The sequence below is a fragment of the Saimiri boliviensis genome, chromosome 6 (genome assembly GCF_048565385.1).
Source record: "Saimiri boliviensis isolate mSaiBol1 chromosome 6, mSaiBol1.pri, whole genome shotgun sequence".
Lineage (NCBI taxonomy): Eukaryota > Metazoa > Chordata > Mammalia > Primates > Cebidae > Saimiri > Saimiri boliviensis.
In genome coordinates, this window is record NC_133454.1 from 88370011 (window position 1) to 88390665 (window position 20655).

A 20655-nucleotide genomic window follows, 5' to 3' on the forward strand; every position below is an offset into this window, starting at 1 on the left:
GTGAAACTCTGTCTCATAAAAAAAAAAAAAAAAAAAAAAAAATAGGTGCAGCAAACCACCATGGAACATGTACACCTGTGTAAGAAACTTGTACGTTCTGCACATGTATCCCAGAACTTAAAGTAAAAAATAAAAATAATCTGTATGCATATGTTTATAGCTGCTTTATTTTTAAATGTCACATTAGAAAAAATAGCAATATCCTTCCACTTAGGAATAATGAAACAAAGCATAGTACATCCATACTATGGAATACTAGTCAGTAGTCTAAAAAAAAATCAGCAATAACTTACTCTTACTTGCAAAAACTTGTGTGAATCTTGAAGATATTATGCTGAATGAAAAAAGCCGAAGTCAAACGATTAAATACTGTATGATTCCATTTATGTAACACTTTTGAAATGACAAAATTATTCAGATGAAGAAAAGATCAGTGATTAGAGGGATTTGGGAAGAAGCATATTGTGTGTGTGACAGTAGGAGGAACCCAAGGGAATTCTTCTGTGGTGAAGAAACACTTCTATATTCAATGCCATTCTGGTTATATGAATCTACACATGTGACAAAATGTTACGGAATGAAACATAGAGAAATAGCTCACTCCAAAAATGGGTGCATGCAAACACTGGTAAAATTTGGTAAGATTGTACTATAGATATTTGGAGAGATCAGAAAAGATTTGTAGTGCAGATAATTAGATGATACCAATGTCAATTTCCTGGTTTTGATAATTCATTCAATTAAAAAGTCACTATTGCTGTAGGTTGAGTGATGGGCATACAGGAACTCTCTATACTCTTTTTGTAACTTCTTCATAGTCTGCAATTAATTCTGCACTTGATCTTAGCCAGAAGCAATCTACAATTAATTCTGAATGAAAACGTAAAAACAACGAGAAGGCTGGTTCATTGTGTGGAGTAACTCCATGGATATTAAAGTCACCAAGAATGAGGACATAGGGTATGCCAGAAGGAAGTTTGTAAACCGGACACATAGGCTAGAAGGCAATTTAATTTGCATTCACCAACCCAACACAAAATTAAGCACGTATTACATGTTTATCATATTTGTTTCCAATAACTCTTAAAAATGAATACATATAATTTTATAGATACAACTCAAGACTGAATCCTGCATTTCTACCTACCCTCGCCAATAATTGCAAATGTCTTTGATAAGAAGGCAAGGGTGCCTGCACACCTGAAATGGGAATGACAAGTTTCTTCAACTTCAGAACATCTGAGATTGATATGTATTGTTCTCTCACGTTTACCAGGATTTTAAACAAGAGTATTAAACTAAATATCAAGTCTCTATAGATATTATATTACAAAGAGGTGCTGAGTGACATAGAATTTGAATAGGAATTCTTGGACATCCATATTAAGGCTATGAACAATTTAGATTTAAATTTTTATGTGACAATTACAATGGTGAATTTAATTCAAAGATTACCTATCTCCCCTACTCCCAATGTGAGTCTTTTGCAGATAAAAATGCTCCAGAGGAGGGGCTGCATTCCATTGCTTCTTTCTTCTCCCTTAAACCCCACACTTTTTTTTTTTTTTTTAAATCCGGTCTTCTGACCCTGGAGAGCTGGACATATCCCTATGAGGAGGATAAGTAGAACAGGGCATTGACTTTGTGTCTTGTCATGTTGTCCTGACCTGCCTGGCTCTCTCTGTACTTTACATTATTGTGGTGTTCACCCCTATGAATATCACAAAACTAACACCAATCCCTGTCACTTCAAGGCCACAAAAAATAATGCTCGTTATTCAGAGCACTCCAGCCTTGTGATTCTACTTAAGAGGGATCTTGCCACCATGACCAAATACATGGGGTGGCACAAGGAATAAAACTCATGAATAAATCATTCACCATTCCCTAAAATACTCTATGCTTTTATTAACACTGCTGTAAATTATCTCTTGTCCCATTTCCATCTGTCTAGATCCTATCTACCTCTCCTTGCCCAATACCAAAATTTAGGTGACTGGCAAAATTTACAGAGGGTATAATTATAATAATAACACTGGGTCAGTTGCAGTCATCAGTTAAAATTCTACCTATTACACGAAGCCTTCCATGATCCACTCACTTCTACATACACACTGAGGAATGAGATCCGCTATGTCTCTGCGCTCCTTCCTTGTGTTTGCATCCTGCAAGGTTTCAGAACAATTGGACCAATATGATGGGCATGAGCATGGAGATTTCTTCTTCTATACTCTGCTGTCACCGCTAGATAACAGCAAGCAAATGTCTTCTGTATCTATAGCCAGCATTGTTACATTCACAATAATAGTGCCCAACTAATACCACACCATCATACAAAACAAGCATCACAGCCGTCTCTTCAGATTCTAGGTGGCTGCCACATAGATGAAAAGAACATATGCTTATTGTGATTATAGTCATTGGGTAGTCACGTGAATTTCTCAGGCTGCAGGATCACAACACTAGTTATCTTCAGTCCATAGTTATGGTAAAGTCACACTTAACCCACATATTCTGAAAAAAGATATATAAGCACAAATGCACATTGGCACAGACTGTGGCAATCCCATAACCTCACTCTCTGCTTAGTTTGCATGGAATGAGCATGTGACCCATGTTGGCCATGCAGTCAGCTTGAGAATCCCAAATCTCTGAAACCAGCATTCTAAACTGGTGTTCCTCCCATTCTAGCACTTGCATGTTCTGCTTCCCTGTGTATCTTGGGATTTCTAGATGCTGAATTGTGTTTGCCTGGAGGCAAGGACTCCTTCTGCTAGAACACTGGGTAATGGTAGTAGGCAGTTCTGTAAAGCTTGTGACTTAAGAACCTTCAGGGTCTCTTGAAAATCTTTTCATAAATTTTGCATTGGTGTGATGTTGGACTATAGACTGACGGTTGTTGAAAGATTCAGCCTATTAGATTTGTGATGTCGTCAATAATAAAACTGTTGCTGAGATTGTTGGCTTGCATGAGTAGCCAGCCACCTGGTGAGCATTCTCTAACTTATAAAAACAATGTTTTCCTGCTTCGCCTGGGTGCTTGGGTGTGGCATTCCTCTTCAGGATGGCAGCAAGATAACTTGGAATTTTTAGATACCCTCTCCTGTGAGCACCCTTGAGCCACAAACGCAATGCTCAGATAGCATGTGTCACATTGGGAGGCAGTCTTTCCTGCACTAGTGCGATTCACAGGCTGTGAGCTCTGGGAATGTGGGTATGCTTCCTTGGACTCCCAAGTGTCTGGCATGCAAGCTAGAGAATAGAAGATGCTTGGTATGTATTTATACAATAAACAGTAGAAAAAGTGAGAGATATTGCTATGAAAAGCTCCCTTAATAATAAATTTGGGAATGTAAGTGGCTAGATCAATTGAAAATGTCCATTAATCAGTATTTATAAAAATGGATTCATTTGTAACATGAATATTTCAATTTTACCTATAATTCATTCACTATAATAGAATGAGACTGTGGAACATTTGTTTATGTAGGGTTCAGCAAATAGAATTCTACTCTGTCTGGTTGAAAGCATATCTATCAATCATTGTCAGTGATTTGCAGTTTGAATTAGTTTAAGGGTAGATCTTAGCATCAGACGCATAGCATTCTGTCTTAGTAAATCATTCAATATTGCTCATTTTTGTGTTAATCTGTGGCATTGGAAGACTCACACCTACAGAACTAACAGTAATTTTGGAACATGCTTTCATTGTTCATTTAAGCATTCAGATTAGTTTTTATGGAAACTGCAATTCTTCTTTCATACTCTTTTTTCATTGATCTGTGCTGTATTTTGATAGATTAGGTAATTATATCGAGAAGCCTAATTGGCAAAAGCAGGACAGGAAACAGATCCAATTGGTTCTTGTGAGGCTGATGACTCAGTGCCCTTGTGCCCAGGTGTACAGGAACATCAGTAAATGGCCATGAAGGCTCAGTATTTGCTCAAAACCCGTCAGTATATTTTCTTCCTGAAGAGGAAGGGATTGCTTACAGAGATAGAATATATTAGTGAGAGAATTATTTGAAAGGTGTTTGCTTTTATGTAGAATTAGCACAGTACCTGATGAATTATGATCGAATGTTTGTTGAATTCATGCCTAAAATATAGTCATGAATTGCAACTCCCGAGTACCAAGAGAGATTTTCATGCATTTTCTCATTTTCTGGAGAACACTCCTGGATGTCCTGCATGCTCTTTCTTCCTATGAAACCAAGATTAAATAGTATCATTGACCTTGGAAAGAAGGCAGCTCAGGAGCAGATTCCTGCATCCCCTCTATTCTTCCCAGAGGCAGTGAGCAGACCGGCAATGAAAGGGAACAGCTGTTCTCAGAATGACCAACTGCAGAGGACACTCTGTTAAGTGGGAGGTGCCTGTAGGAGTTCCAGGGAGACCTGGTGACTGAGCCAGCCTTTGCAAAATGCTGGATGACCCTGTGATTTTCAGGTGGGAGCTACTTAAGAAAAATATTTACCAAACATCTTCTAACTTCCACATCTAATCTGTTGCACTAGAAATTCAAAGTCATGATCCTTATTCTAAAAGACCTCAGAGTGCAGTTGAAGAGAAAGATGTGAGGAAAAGTAATTCAAGTACACTGTTATGTGTGCTGAGATTGAGCAATGTGTGAGTTCAAGTGAGTTCAGACTGGGCTTCAGGGACAGAATCTAAGCTCTCATGAAGTTGAAGTTCTCTTCTGTCAAAAGAGAAAGAATGCCACTGACATCAAAATAAGCAGTTTTTCAAGTGAGGAACAAAATTATTTGATTCAATTGCCAGGCGAAAATTCTCTACAGAGTTCCTCATGATAGACAACATCTTTAGCCAAAACAGTACAATTGATGTCACAGACTCCCAGAGTGGACTCTCCCAATAACCTCAGCGTGAACGAAAGACATCACATCAAAGCTCTTGACCTGAGCATTGGCTGCAAACACTGCCTTCTGGCTTCCTCCGACCTATAGGAAACCCTCACCTACAGCCACGTCCTACCCATTTGGAAATTGAGAGTGGACAGATAGGATCAGCATCAGCAGAGTGCTGGGCCTGGAAGAGCAAAGGATCTGACCTCTGGGGACTTGAGTTCAACATTGTGAACAGTGTGATAGGCACCACCAATAAATTTGGTTAGACTATGGAAAGAGTATAGACTTCATACATATATATATATATATATATATATATATATATATATATATGTGTGTGTGTGTGTGTGTGTGTGTGTGTGTGTGTGTGTTTTCTCATTGTTCAACACTCTCCTATGAGTGAGAACATGCAGTGTTTGATTTTCTATTCTTGTGTCAGTTTGTTGAGAATGATGGTTTCCAGGTTCATCCATGTCCCTACAAAGGACACGAATTCGTCGTTTTTTATGGCTGCATAGTATTCCATGGCATATATGTGCCATATTTTCCCTGTACAGTCTATCGTTGATGGGCATTTGGGTTGGTTTCAAGTCTTTGCTATTGTGAAGAGTGCTGCAGTGAACATTTGTGTGCATGTGTCCTTAAAATAGAACGATTTATAATCCTTTGGATATATACCCAGTAATGGGATTGCTGGGTCAAATGGAATTTCTATTTCTAGGTCCTTGAGGCAGCACCACACTGTCCTCCACAATGGTTGAACTAATTTACACTCCCACCAACAGTATAAAAGTGTTCCTATTTCTCCACATCCTCTCCAGCATGTGCTGTCTCCAGATTTTTTAATGATCGCCATTCTAACTGGCGTGAGATGGTATCTCAATGCAGTTTTGATTTGCATTTATCTAATGACCAGTGATGATGAGCATTTTTTCATATGTTTGTTGGCCTCATATATGTCTTCTTCTTCTTTTTTTTTTTTAGGTGGAGTCTCGCTCTGTCACTCCATCACCCAGGCTGGAGTGCAGTAGTGCAATCTTGGCTCACTACAACCTCTGCCTCCTGGGTTCAAGTGATTCTCTGGCCTCAGCCTCCTGAGTAGCTGGAATCTCAGGTACACACCACCATGCCCAGCTAATTTTTGTATTTTTAGTAGATACAGGGTTTCGCCATGTTTGTCAGGCTGGTCTTGAACTCCTGACCTCGTGATCTGCCCACCTTGGCCTCCCAATGTGCTGGGATTACAGGCATGAGACAGGGTGCCCAGCCAGCGTATAGACTTCTTTATTGCTTTCATAGTTACTTTGCACTGTCTCCTGCATACTCAAATTGCATGTGTCAGCTCCCCTCAGTGAAGGTCAATCTGAGGGGCAGCCTCACTGTCTATGAGCAGCACAGAGCCTGCTGTGATATCACGTCTTCTCTTGGGGGTCTCTTCTGTCTGCCTGAGTTATCTGTGGAAGGGACAACCACTGGTGGAGAATAGTCCTGAATTTTGTTCTGATCCTGGTTTTATAATTAAAAGTTTTTAATTGTGGTAAAATTTATATAACATATATTTTACAACTGTAACCATTTAAAGTGTACAGTTCAGTATCATTAAGTATGTTCAAAATAATTTGTAACTGTTACCACTGCCCCCTGTAAGAGCTCTTCATTATTTCACAGAGAAATTCTGTCTCATTCAATAATGGCTACTCATTCTCTCCATCATCCAGTGCCAGGATCTTTCTAATTTACTTTCTGCATTCACGAATTTCCTAGTTTCAATACCTCATAAAATTTGAACTTGCAATGTTGTTCTTTGGTCAGGCTTATATTCCTTAGCATGGTATTTCTGGTTTCATCTCTATGTCACAGCATGTATTATAATTCTATACCAACTGTAAGTTATTATCCACATACTATAATTGACATTAGTATAGAAAGTTCAGATGTTTTTAGTGGTGCTTCTCATGTTAATGGCTATACAAGTAACTGAAAGTTACAGCCAGAACAATTTAGACAAACCTGGCAGTATGGAGAATTCTCCTGCAACTGAAACAATGTGTAACCAAAAACAAATGGTGTTAGAGATAATTTCCACTTTGAAACCAATATTGAGGTTTCCAATGGTCAAAATGGAACTGGTAGGCATATTTATGGGCTCCTCACTGGTCCATTAGTCCAGGTAGAGCTAAATAAGCACTTACCAGTTCTCCAGAGGAATGGCCATGGTTGTCTTTACTAGAAACCAAGGCCAATGTGTCGCCATGCCATGAACAAATGACAGAAGAGGACTTCTCATAAAACCAATTTCCTAGACTGTGTTTATGAAGAGAGATTTTGTCACTAAGGACACTATTTTGCTCTATGTATGAGAATGCAGAGGATCATAGAGATAGCAGAACTCACTTTTTCAGAATTGAGCTTCCAACTGCAGTGATGCCTCCCGTCATAGAAGGGAACATGATTTTCAGGGGACAGTAGTGTGAGTTATTAATCAGGAATTTTCCTTCTCATTATAATCAGGTAGGAAATGAGTATGTAGAAGAGTTTTAAGTTTTCGGACAGGAACTCCTTTTATTACAATGAAACTTGCAGAAAAAGTGTTCAGTAAGAAAGATTCAGTGTAAGATAACAGTGAAAAATGTACTGCTAATATCGAAGAGAATCTAAACATTGTACTGTATGACTTAATACTTCCTGTGGGTGAAAACTGGAACTGTTAGGTTAGATAAACGTTTATTTGAAGGCGTTGAGTTACTACTGAGACATTTCTAAGGTAGAAAGCTAAGAAAAATGCATAGAATTGTGGCAGGGGAGTGTTGCACTCAAGTCCCGTCTGACTGACAGGGTAGAGGCTGTCTCTCACTGCCCAACCTGCTTCCCGGCAGCTCCAGAGTTTCCTCAGGAAGCCGCTCTCCATCTTCATCCACCTCGGGCGTGTCCTGCAGAGCCCTCTGGAGAACCAGCTTCAGGGTCTTCCAATTTTGACGCTGCCTAAAGGAGCCGACGAAGAAGTAAATGATGGGGTTGGCACTGCTGTTAATAGAAGACAGGAAAATGAAAACTGGATGAACATGACAATGTAACACAGTCAAATCCACAGGGATCCAGAGAAATAGGAAAAACACAATGCCGAAGGGCAGGCCGCAGAGGAGGAAGACGAGCACTGTGAGCAGGATGGTCACGTACAGCCTGGTCAGCGGCATCTTCCGGGATCCACAGAGGATCCTGACCAGCAGGACCAGGCTGGACCCGCAGAGAATCACAAATAAAAAAATCAGCCACGCGACTGTGATGAAATCTGATGTTTGACACAAAGCAGAATCAGCATCACTAAACAGGAAGCCACAGAGCATCCACTCCAGGATGCTCCTCAGCAGGGACAGGGCCCAGAGCAGGGCGCACACGACCGCCGACAGGTGCGCGGGGCGGCGGCAGCGGTACCAGATGGGCCACAGGACCGACACGCAGCGCTCGGTGCTGATGGCGCTCAGCAGGCTCAGGCCTGTGAAGTAGGAAAGCATTATCATAGGATAGAGGAATTTAGAAATGGGATGAATGATATTGATGAAGCGTAACAGGGAATATATAGCGCGGCTGCTGAGGAAGAGGAGGTCAGCCGCTGCCAGGTTGAGGATGTAGGTGGAGAAGGCGTTCCTGCGCACGCGGAGGCCCAGGAGCCAGAGCACCACCGCGTTTCCCGTCAGTCCGACAAGGGAGGTGATCCACGTCAGCACCGTGAGGATCAGGGTCTGCACGTTGCAAGGAGGCTTCTTAAGTCCAGTGATTGGTATCAATTCTGTATCCAAGGCTGGGATGGTTGGATCCATGCTCAGAAACCCCAGTCTGGTGCCCCTGGGAACACAAACCAGATGTGATGAGCAGCTGTATGATCTCTGATTCTCCCCTCCACTCTGCCATGTGGGACTTACTGTCCTCACTTTAAAGAGAGAGAAACAGAGGCTTGCAGAGAATGCTCACCTATTAAAAGCTGGGGGTTCTCAAATCCAGTTTGAAATCCAGTTCTTATTGATTCTAAAGTCTGACCTCTCTCTATGGCCACACAAGTTCTGTACTGATATGGGAATAACGTTATGATCAAAACAGCCCCACTCACCTGGCCAGGGCTGTGGACCTGATCATTATATTGGGCCTCAAATTTTGTCTTAGGTGGAGGAATTCAGATACACAAAGACATGGTTGTGACACCCTCATGACTAGGACTGCTCATCCATGGACAGGAAAGAAGACCATGCATTATGAACCAGAGAAGAATGAGAATTTCACTAGGATAAGTGTGAAAATGGTTGGGCCTGGTGGGTGAGAAATAACTCAGTGTGTCTATCATTGCAGACAGGACCACATTTTACATTTTATACTCCCAGTGCCTATTTTTATGAGCAGCACACTATGCTCTTTATAAATATTCATTAATGAATGAATGCATGCATGAGGAGCCTAATGGTAACGGTAGATTTGGGTGAAATGGAAAATAAAAATAAAAGCACAATGTATGGCATTAGAACACACATGTGTAATTAAATACAGAAAGTTTCATTCGTCAGAATTCTACTTGTGGACAGCTCTATCTGTGTAAAAAAGAATTATTGGTGTGTGTCCCAAACCTGAAATTGACCACTGATGTGCCTTTGAAATGAGGACTCAGTGTCGTTTTGCTGAACCCCTAGAAGCGTTTTTCAACACAATGTTGGATGGAGTGTGGGTCTGATCTGAATGCTCAGCAATAGAGCAGAGGAAAGAGTAAGTGCGGGTGAGGTCTGAGTGCCACTGAAGTAGGTAACTGAAGTGTGGGAATATCTACGGGGGACTACTAAGTGTTCTGCTGGATATACGCAATGTAAATCTATTTCATTCTTTCTTTCAGGAGATTGTCAGTTTGTTTCTTTGTTGATGCAAACATTTGTATAAGAAGAGCCCATGAGGAGAAATAAGAGATGGTATCTGACTTGGAGTATAAAGAGAGATTTTCATGTAGATTTCAACTGGAGAATGAAGACTAGGTCTTACCTGGGAGAATAACAGAAGCCGATTGAGAGTTTATATGGTACTGGCTCTTTTAATCACCTGAAGAGCCTAGGAGGTAAGAATGAGTATAATTCCCATATGGCAGATAATGCATTGGAGCACAAAAGAGTCAATTATTGGTTCTGGGGCTGATATAGTATGAATTTGAGCCCAGCAGGGCTGACTCCAGCCTTGGAACAGCCCTCTAGACCCAGCACCACTTTGTGCCAATTATACATGTTGCAAGGGGTAAAGCTGAGGAGTGATTCTCAAGTTAAATTCAAGTTGGCAGTCAAAATTGTGGATTGAAAAAAAAAAAAAAAAACCAAACTAAAGAATCTTCAGATAGAGGAAGAGAAGCAAATCAAATTGGGAACAAAATAGAGGTGAGTGAACACCATTTAGGAATGAATTCAGGAGTTTCTTTTTGCCTGTCAGAGGCCACGTTTTCTCTGGAATCCTGAGGATGCACAGGGGCAGAAGGACTCCAGGTGGTAAGAAGAGACACCCTCCTCTGGGAGTACAGAGGAGCCTCAGGAGTGAATGCATCCATCATGAACTCTCTTAGAGAGACAAACTGCCACAGCCCTGCCTGGCCCGAAAAGAAAATGTGAGGAAGGAGAATCTCTGTTACTCACATTCAGGACGCTAAACACTTTGTCCATCTGTATTTAGGGTATGATCTGTTTTTCTTCCTCATGAAACCTGAAACTTCATAATCACTAAGTCATGCCTGTCTTTTCACTGTGGTATCACCAAATTTTGGCATATGTTTCTTAAAGACCATCTATGGTATTATCTTCATACAACATAAGATGAAGCCAACGCCTGGAGAGTTAAAGGGTTTTCCTGAGATCACAACACAAACAGAAGGTCCAATACCAGCCCTTGGTTCCTGGAGCCCTGCATGAGACTTCTGTACTGTTCTCTGTCCCATCATTCATTATTTTTGAGAGTTCCTAAAATATCTTGATGAAGAGACTGCTACTTTGCCCCAGTATTCATTTTCCTCTTTGGTCACATAACAATTCTGAGGGTTCAAAATCAGCACAAGGACCCACATGCCAGTTTTTCTTGATGCTGCATGACATTGTATGACCAGGTGCTGTTCAATGGAACGTGCAAAAAAGTGATGTAAGCAAGTCATGGCTCACAGGATTAATAGAAGGAGCAAAGCTTCTTCTTTCCTTCAACCTTTTCCATCACACTGGAATACTGATGTGGCTGGGAACTGTGTAGGATCACAAGGATGAGGGTAACTCTCTAGGGATTGGGGAGTAGCAGTTTTTGGAATTCTGATGTACAATGCCTTGGAACTTCCAGCACAGATCTCAAACAGTCAGTCATTTCTGGGTATTTACATAGGCTTGTTTCCGGGACCCCAGCCCACACCAAAATGTACAGATGCTCAATTACCTTATACAGGATGATGTGATATTTGAATACAATACTGAAATAGTTTCTAGAGGGAAACTTCATCTGTATACAATATCGCATTGTCTTGTACAAGGTAATTGAGCATCTAAAGATTTTGGTGTGTGCTGGAGTTCTGGGAAATAAGCCCTTATTCATACAATCTATGTACTTTCTCTCAGGTACATTAAATGATTACTAAGTTACTTAGAATAACTGACAAAATGCAAATACTATTTAAATTCTTGTTTTGCTGTATTTTTTCAGAAGTAATGACAGGGAAAAAAGAGTCTGTATCTGTTCAGCACATACACAACTCTGCCATACCTTTATGAAAATACTTTTCACCTGCGGTTTGTTGAATCTGCAGATTCAGAACCTAGTGACCCAGAGGCACAACTGTACTTTCTTGCTAAAATATTTCCACTTCGTGTCTTTATGAGAGCAGCTAAACTTACATTCTTAACAAAAGAAATATGTTCTCTAAAGTAGTCTGAGAGCACTGAAATGAGACTGGAATCAATCACCTTTAGACAGAGAATGCCCCAGGAATTAGGAGGATATAAGAAGGTGAGAGGGATAGTTTCATTTGCCATGAGGACTTGCTTTCCATTCTTCTCTATCCTATTTGACATCCCAAGAGAGTGACCTCTATGTACCACAACAGTGGAATTCTTTTTAATTCTAGTGTCTGGTGGAATTGAGACACTGGGACACACCAGCAGGAGAGTGACATGGGATTTCCACCTACTGGCTCTCTGCCTGTGTATTAGTTCATTTTCGAATTGCTGTAAAGGAATACCTGAGATTGGAAAACTTATGAAGAAAACAGGTTTAATTGGCTCATGGCTCTGCAGGCTGTACAGGAAGCATAGCAGCTTCTGCTTCTGGGGAGGCCTCAGGAAGCTTCCAATTGTGGTGAAAGGCAAAGGGGGAGTGAGGCGTCTCCTAAGCGAGAGCAAGAGCAACAGAGAGAGGGAAGAGGTGCCTCAAACTTTAAAAAACCTGGATTTCATGAAAAGTAACTCACTATCATCACAGCAATACCAAAGGGGGATGGTGTTAAGCTATTCATGAGAAACCATCCCCCTGATCTAACCACCTCTCACAGGGCCCTCTCTCCAACAATGAGAATTACAGTCAACATGAGATTTGGGTGGGGACACAGATCCAAAACATATCAGCCTGTGTGGCTGTGTGTTGGCCATGCAGGGCTTCTCTATCTGCCTGCTCCCATTCTCCCACCCCTATGGCTACAGCTATGGCTATGGTGTCAATGGTAACTGCTCCTTCCTGTCCCTTTCAGCCTAGAGGAGGAAGTAGTGTTCCCCTAGGTATTGCTGCTTAGGATGATGAGCCAGGCATTGTCTCTTTCTCTTAACCCAACGCATCTTTGTAAATACTTCCCTCATGCAGCACTCCTCAGTCATCTCGGTTTGTACCATCTATTTCTTCCTTGAACCTTTTCAGACAGGCAAGGAAGAATAATTTAGAAAAGTAAGTAAAACAACAAAGCATGCTTCTACAGCAGTTCAACTCTGGGAAGTAATGCCTGCATGTCCCTTTCTCTTTAAATGAATGTTAAGAGGCAGCATTCTCTCCATGAGGACAGATTCAGTGATTGGAATAATGGAAGTGATATGGGGAGATTAATCAGAAGCGGGGACCCAACTCCAATTGCAGCTCACACAGTCTGGGTTGGCAGTACTGTTTCCGGAAGGAAACTTCATGTCTCCTGTGTTTTCCTGAAACAAGCTCATGATCCCCTGCCTGTAGCACCTAGGTGGAAACGCAGAAATGATCTTACAACAAAAACCATAACTGACTATGGAAAAGACAGTTCTTGGTACTTACCCTTATCTTTTTTTTCTTTTGTCCAGAGGTGAAGATTTCCCTTGTGCTAAAGGTGGAGAGCCTTTCTGGGATTCTGTGTCTTCAGAGGATCCTTTTGTGTTGCTTGATTCAGGAGATGCCTCCAGGAGCTTGAGTGAAAGCTGGTGAACAATCCAGGCTTATGAAGATGCTGGAAAGCCTTGTTATTTCCTGTATGAGGACTATGGACAAATCAGTGATCAGAGATATTTGAGACATTAAACCCTATTTGAAATGATTCTTGGCCTCTCTCCCATATTCAATTCATATAAGCCTCTCCCATTGCATTCCATGTTGGTCAACTTCCTTGAGAAAAACAGTGGCACAGTTTGAGAGGATTGATTCCCGTTTTAAAAGAAGTTCTACTGTGTATAAAATGCTATCAAACAGCATTGCTTGCTACATTAAAATCTTTCATAAAAGAATGTCAATTGACGTGGCAAAACTTCATTTTTGTCTTGTTTTAAGATACTGGTACAACCTGTCTTACCTTCAGCAGCCACCACTGTGATTAGTCAGCAGTCATCAACATCAGGCAAGAGCCTCCAGCAGCAAAATGTTTGGCTTGGTAAAGGTTCTGATGATGGTTACCATTTCCTAGTAAAAAAGTATTTTTAAGTAATGCATGTAGATTGCTTTAGACATAATGCCATTGCACACTCAATAGACTACAGCATAGTGTAAGCATAACTTTTAAAAGCATTGGGACCAAAAATTCATGTGATTCACTTTATTATAATATTTGCTTTATTGCAGTGGTAGAAGCAGACTTGCAATATCTTCAGCGCATGCCTATATATGATAAAGATTGTATATTATAGTATTGTGTAAAATAGGCACTATTGAATGAATGAGATTGGAACAATGGAATTGCCGTGTGAAATAAAATAAAGGTGGAATCAGATTTTACATATGATTTGAGGATAAATCCAAATACACTGCTTAAAATTTTTTAATGAAAATACAACTACCTGGAGGAGACATAGCAAAATAGTTTTAAATCAAAGTGGAAAAAGACTTTCAATTATAGAATACAATTCAGAATGCATTAAAGAAAATGTTAATAAAGACAAAACACCAGTTTTGATGGCCCACTCCTATAATCCCAGCACTTTGGGAGGCCGAGGTGGGTGGATCTCTTGAGCTCACAAATTCCAGACCATCCTGGGCAACAGGGTGAAAACCTGTATCTACAAAGAATACAAAAATCAGTCATGTGTGGTAGCACATGTCTATAGTCCCAGCTACTCAGGACTTTGGGGCAGGAGGACAGCTTGAGCTCAGGCCATGCAGGTCACAGTGAGCTGACATCACACCACTGCACTCCAGACTGGCTGATAGAGCCAGACCTTGTCAAAAAAACCCAAAAACCAAAAACCAAAAACAAACAAACCCTAAAAGCTATTTTTAGCATGACATGAACCATCATAATCAAAATATAAACAAACTGTTGCCAGGCATGGTGGCTCACCCTTGAAATCCCAGCACTTTGGGAGGCTGAGGCAGGAGGATCACCTGAGGTCAAGAGTACAAGACCAGCCAGGCCAATATGGTGAAACCTGGTCTCTACTAAAAATACAAAAATTAGCCGAGTGTCACGGCACACGTATGTAATCCCAGCTACTCAAGCGGCTGAGCAAGAGAATCGATTGAACCCAATAGGCAAAGTTGCTCTGAGCCAAGATTGAAACGCTGCACTCCAGCCTGGGTGACAGAGCAAGACTCTGTCTCAAAAAACTATAAATTAATAAAATTAAAGAAATAAACTGGGAGATTTCTTGGTAATGCATGTTATAACCAAAGGCTATATTTTCTCTATTGAAAAAAAGTTTTTCTAAAATGATATTAATAATTCAAAATTCAAAAAGCTAATAAGAAAATAAGTCATGAGTTACAATTTCTAGAAAATAAAAATGGCTTCTAAACATATGGGAAGAGGAGAAACGCAACTCATAATAAAAGACATGTCAATTAAAATTAGAGAGTTATATTTCACTTACCAAAATACAAAAGGCCACGAAGTTTTATAGTATACAGTATGAGGATGGGGTAGGATCAGGCACCCTCGTTCATTTCTGCTGGGGCTGCAGATGAAACAACTTCCAGTGAAGGCAATTTTCCACCTATGTAGGCAAGTATAAAGTATCATCTTTTTCTCCCTGTGATTTCTCATCTAGGGATTTATCTTAGAAATATATCTGTGCATGTTCAAGAGATCTATGTAGTAAGATAATGAATGCAGTGTTATTTACAGTTAAAGACTGGTAAGAGCCAAAATGGTCATCCATACTGTATAAATTATGGTCTACCTATGCAATAGAACAATCTGCAGCTGCACAGGAAGAGCAACAAACCTAATATAAAAGGGCCTCCAGAATTTGTGAATTTAAAAAAGAATGCAGACCAGTATATATATTGTATGACAAAAAATATAGTTGTTTTATTATTAAATATTTGTGAATTAATATGAAATTATTCATGAGTATAATAGAATATGTATTTAACAAATACATATCCTATTATATATAATTCAATCCTAATATATATAATTAATCCTAATATATATAATTTGTTAAATATAATTATATATAATTATACATATAAATATAATTATTTATATAATCATATATATAATATATATTATATAATATATATTTATATAGTATTATTTATATAATATTATTTATGTAATTATTTATATATAATATTTATGATATATATATTATATACAATTATTTTTATATTTTTATAAATATAATTCTATTTATACATATAAATAGAATTATATATATATAATTATATTTAACAAATACATATCCTATTATACTCATGAATAATTTCACATTAATTCACAAATATTTAAGCATGCCTGAGGACCTAAAATGGGAATGACAGTTTTCAGTGTGTGTATTTAAAGCATATTTTTGAAAGCTCTAACTTTATTGCTATGTCACAAACAAATTTTCAAAAATAAAATAAACTTAATCATCTAGCTAAGAGAGGGAGATAGAAATATGAGAAGATATGAGGAAGGGTGAGGAAATGAAAATAATGAGTACAGAAAAATATTTGGAAGATTTTTTTTTCTAAAGGAAAGAAGAGAATCAGGTTGTGAATGGAGACGAATGGGGGCTTGGATGATGTTTTAAGCCAAGGATAGGATGGGGTGTTTCAATTGCAATGGGAGGATCCATTAGAGAAGGAAGCATTGAAGATGCAGGAGGGAGAAGCAATAATGCTGTAAAATGCTTCTGGGGAGGGAACAGGGGAAACTGCACAAATGGAAAGGGTGGTTTCAAATAGGAATTTGCAGAGTTCATTTCCTGGCATGGGAGAAAATGCAGAGAGATGTGCTTAGAGGCAGATGGGGAGGTAGGTCCACTCTGGGGAGATTGAGTAATTCTCAGAAGAGCATTACCTGACAATGATTTTAAAAAATAAAGAGTAGGCGGTTTCAGGAGAGAGAAGATGGTGTGAAGATTTTCCTTTGGAGAGTGAGAAGCAATTATGGAAATGTTACATGACTATTTAGAATACGTAAGTGGACATCTCAGGTTCGAGGTCATAAAAGTACACTGAAACTGCTAGGCATGGGTGTGTGTTGTGCTCCAGCTACACTAAGTTCTCTGGGGACAGTAATGGAGTTAGTGGAGGGCTGGATTCAATCAGGGCAAAAGACGAATAGATGCTTCAGCAAGGAGATATGTGCACGGTAAACAAACACAGAAAAAGATGTTCAGCATCACGAATGTTTAGGGCTATAAATAAAAATTACAGTGAGATACCACTCTACTCTCTTAACATAGCTAAAATATGAAATACTGGTAGTTTCAAAGATTGGCTGAGAGGTTTGAAGGAATTGGATCTCTCATACACTGCCAATGAGAAAGTAAAATAGTAGAGCTACTCTCAGAAATCCTTTTGCATTTTCATACAACCCAGCAATTTAGCCATTAAATTTATCCTAGAAAACTTTGTTCACTTAAATATCTGTAAACATATATTTGCAGTTGTTTAGTTTATAACTACCACATTAGAAAAAACAGCAATATCCTTCCACTTACGAATAGTGAAACAAAGCACAGTACGATCATACAATGGAACACTACTCAGTAGCTTAAAAATAATCAGCTATAAGCTATTGATACCTGTAATATGTTGGGTGAATCTTGAGGACATTATGCTGAATGAAAAAAGCCAAAGTCAAAAGATTAGCTACTGTATGATTCCATTTATGTAATACTTTTGAAATGACAAAATTAAAGAGATGAAGAATAGATCAGTGATTAGAGGGATTTGAGAAGAAGCATACTGGGGGTGTCACAGTAGGAGGAGCCCAAGGTAATTCTTCTGTGGTGAAGAAACATTTCAATATTCAAGGTCATTCTGGTTATATGAATCTACACCTGTGACAAAATGTTACGAAATGAAACATACAGGAATATCTCACTCCAAAAATGAGTGCATGCAAACACTTGTAAAATTTGATAAGATTGTACTGTAGGTATTCTACGAAATCTGATAAGATTTGCAGTGTAGATAATTACATGGTAACAATGTCAATTTCCTAGTTTTGATGGTATATTTACATAACATGTCGGTATTGCTGCAGGTTGGGTGATGGGCATACAGGAAATCTCTGAACTCTTTTGTAACTTCTTGATAGTCTACAATTAGCTCAGAATGAAAACTTACAAACAACTGAAATGCCTCTTCATTGTATGAACTACATTTATGGCTATTGTAGTCACCAAGAATGAGAACATGGGGTATGCTGAAAGGAAGTTTGTAAACCAGTCGCATAGGCTAGAAGGTAACATAAATAGCATTCGCACACCCAGCACAGAATTAAACACATATTACATTTTATCGTATGTTTCCAATAACTCTTAAAACGAATACATATGTTTTACAGATACGACTTAAGGCTGAATCTTACATCTTTACTCTTACCAATAATTGCACATGTCTTTGATTAGAAGGCAAGGGTGCCTGCACACCTGGAATGGGAATGACAGTTGTCTTCAACTTCGGAATGCATGTGTTTCCTGTATATTATTCTGTCACATGTGTAGCAAGATGTTAAAACAGGAATATTAAACTAAATGTCAAGACACTAGAGATATGATACTACAAAAGAGGTGCTAGGTGACACAGAATTTGAATAGAAATTTTTGGACATTCATATCAAGGTTATGCAGAGTTTAGATTTAAATTTTTATGTGACAATTACAATGTTGAATTTCGTTCAAATATTAAGTATCTCCCCTACTCCCAATATGGGCCTTTTGCAGATGAAAATGCTGCTTCAGAGAACGGACTGCATTCCATTGCTTCTCTCGTCTCCCCTAAATCCTTTACTTTTTCTTTCTTTCTTTCTTTCTTTCTTTCTTTCTTTCTTTCTTTCTTTCTTTCTTTCTTTTTCTCTCTCTTTCTTTCTTTTATTTTTTAAATCTATGCCTTCTGAGCCTTGAGGGCTAGACATATCCCCGTGAGGAGGGTAAGGAAAGCATGGCACTGATTTTGTGTCTTGTCCTGTTGGCCAGACCTGCCTGGCTGTCTCTGGACTTTACATTATTGTGGTGTTCACTCCTACAAATGTCACAAAACTGAGAACAAACCCTATCACTTCAAGTCCACGAAAGATAATGCTCATTATTCAGAGCACTCCAGCCTTGTGATTCTATTTAAGAGGGACCTTGCCATCATGACCAAATACATGGAGTGGCACAAGGAATAAAACTCATGAATAATTTATTCACCATTCCCTCTATGCTTTTATTAACAATGTCAGTGTGATTATCTCTTCTCCTATTTCCATTAGGCCATATCCTATTTACCTCTCCTTGCCCAATACCAAAATTTAGGCTACTGACAAAATTTACAGAGAGTATAATTATAATAGTAATGCTGGGTCAGTTGCAGTCATCAGTTAAAATTCTGCCTATTACACAAAGCATTCCATGAACCACTCACTTCTACATACACACTTAGGAATGAGATCCGCTGTGTCTCTGCGCTCCTTCCTTGTGTTTGCATCCTGCAAGGTTTCAGAACAACTGGACCAATATGATAAGCATGAGCATTCTTCTTCTATATTCTTCTGTCACTGCTATATAACAGCAAACAAATGCCATCTATAACTATAGCCAGCATTGGTACATTGACAACGGTGGTCCCCAACTGATACCACACCATCACACAGAACAAGCGTCACAGCAGTCTATTCGGATTCTAGGTCACTGCCACACAGATCTGAAGAACATATGCTTATTGTGATTATAGTCACCGTGTAGTGACATGAAGATCTCAGGCAGCCTGGATCACAACACTAGTTATCTTCAGTCATAGTTGCGGTAAAGTCACACTTTACTCACATGTTCTGAGAAAAGATACCTGAGCACAAATGCACAGCTGGCACAGTTTCAGATTGGGGCAATCCCATAACCTCACTTTCTGCTTGCTTTGCCTGTGACCCATGTTGGCCATACAGTCAGCCTGAGAATCTCAAATCCCTGAAACCAGGTCTAGTGTTCTTTCCATTCTAACACTTGCACATTCTGCTTCCCTCTGTACCCGGGAAATTCTAGATGCTGAGTTGTGTTTGCCTGGAGGCAAGGGCTTCTTCTGCAGGAATGCTAGGTAATGTTGGCAGGTAGTTCTGCAATGCCTGTGACCTAAGCAACTGCAGGGTCTCTAGAAAATGCTTTCAGGAATCATGCACTGGTGATATGTTAGACTATATGCTGAGGGCAGTTGTAAGACTTAGCCTATTAGTTTTGTAATGTCATCAATTATAGAACTGTTGCTGAGATTGTTGTCTTGCATTAGCGGTCACCAGGTGAACATTTATTTTGTTGGAATTGTATTGTCCTGCTTCACCTCGGTGCTTGGGTGTGGCATTCCTCTTCAGGATGGCAGCAAGAGACTTGGAATGTTTAGACACCCTCTCCTGTGAGCACCCTGAGCCACAAACACAACGCTTGGATAGCATGTGTCACATTGGGAGGCAGTCTTTCCCGCACTAGTGACCTTCCTTCACAGGCTGTGAGCTCTGGGAATGTGGGTATGTTTCCTTTGCCTCCCAAGTGTCTGTCAAGCAAGCTAGAGAATAGAAGATGCTCATTATGTATTTATACTCTAAACAGTAGGAAAAGTGAGAGATACTGCTATGAAAAGCCTACGGAGGGATATATTCAGGAGTGTAAGCAGATAGGTTAATGGAAAATGTCTGTTAATCCGTATTTATAAAAAAAGGATATATTTGTAACATGAGTATTTCAATTTTACCTAGAATTCATTCACTGTAATAGAGCTAGTCTATAGACCAATCCTATGTGTAGTGTTCAGCAAATAGAATTCTACTATCTTGCTGAAAGCATATCTTGCAATCATTGTCTATGATTTGCAGTTTGGATTAGTTTAAGTGTAGATCTTAGCATCTGATGCATAGCATTCTGTCTTAGGAAATTGTTCCATATTGTTCATT

General features: G+C 39.4%; 1 protein-coding gene across 1 annotated transcript; it reads right to left on the reverse strand.

The window, feature by feature from the left end:
* Positions 1-7403: 7403 nt before the first annotated feature.
* Positions 7404-9100, reverse strand: MRGPRX1 (MAS related GPR family member X1). Its single transcript, XM_003920401.3, has one exon. It carries the CDS (start codon positions 8684-8686, stop codon positions 7682-7684), a length of 1005 nt encoding a protein of 334 aa, XP_003920450.1. The 5' UTR covers positions 8687-9100; the 3' UTR covers positions 7404-7681.
* Between the last annotated feature and the right edge of the window lie 11555 nt (positions 9101-20655).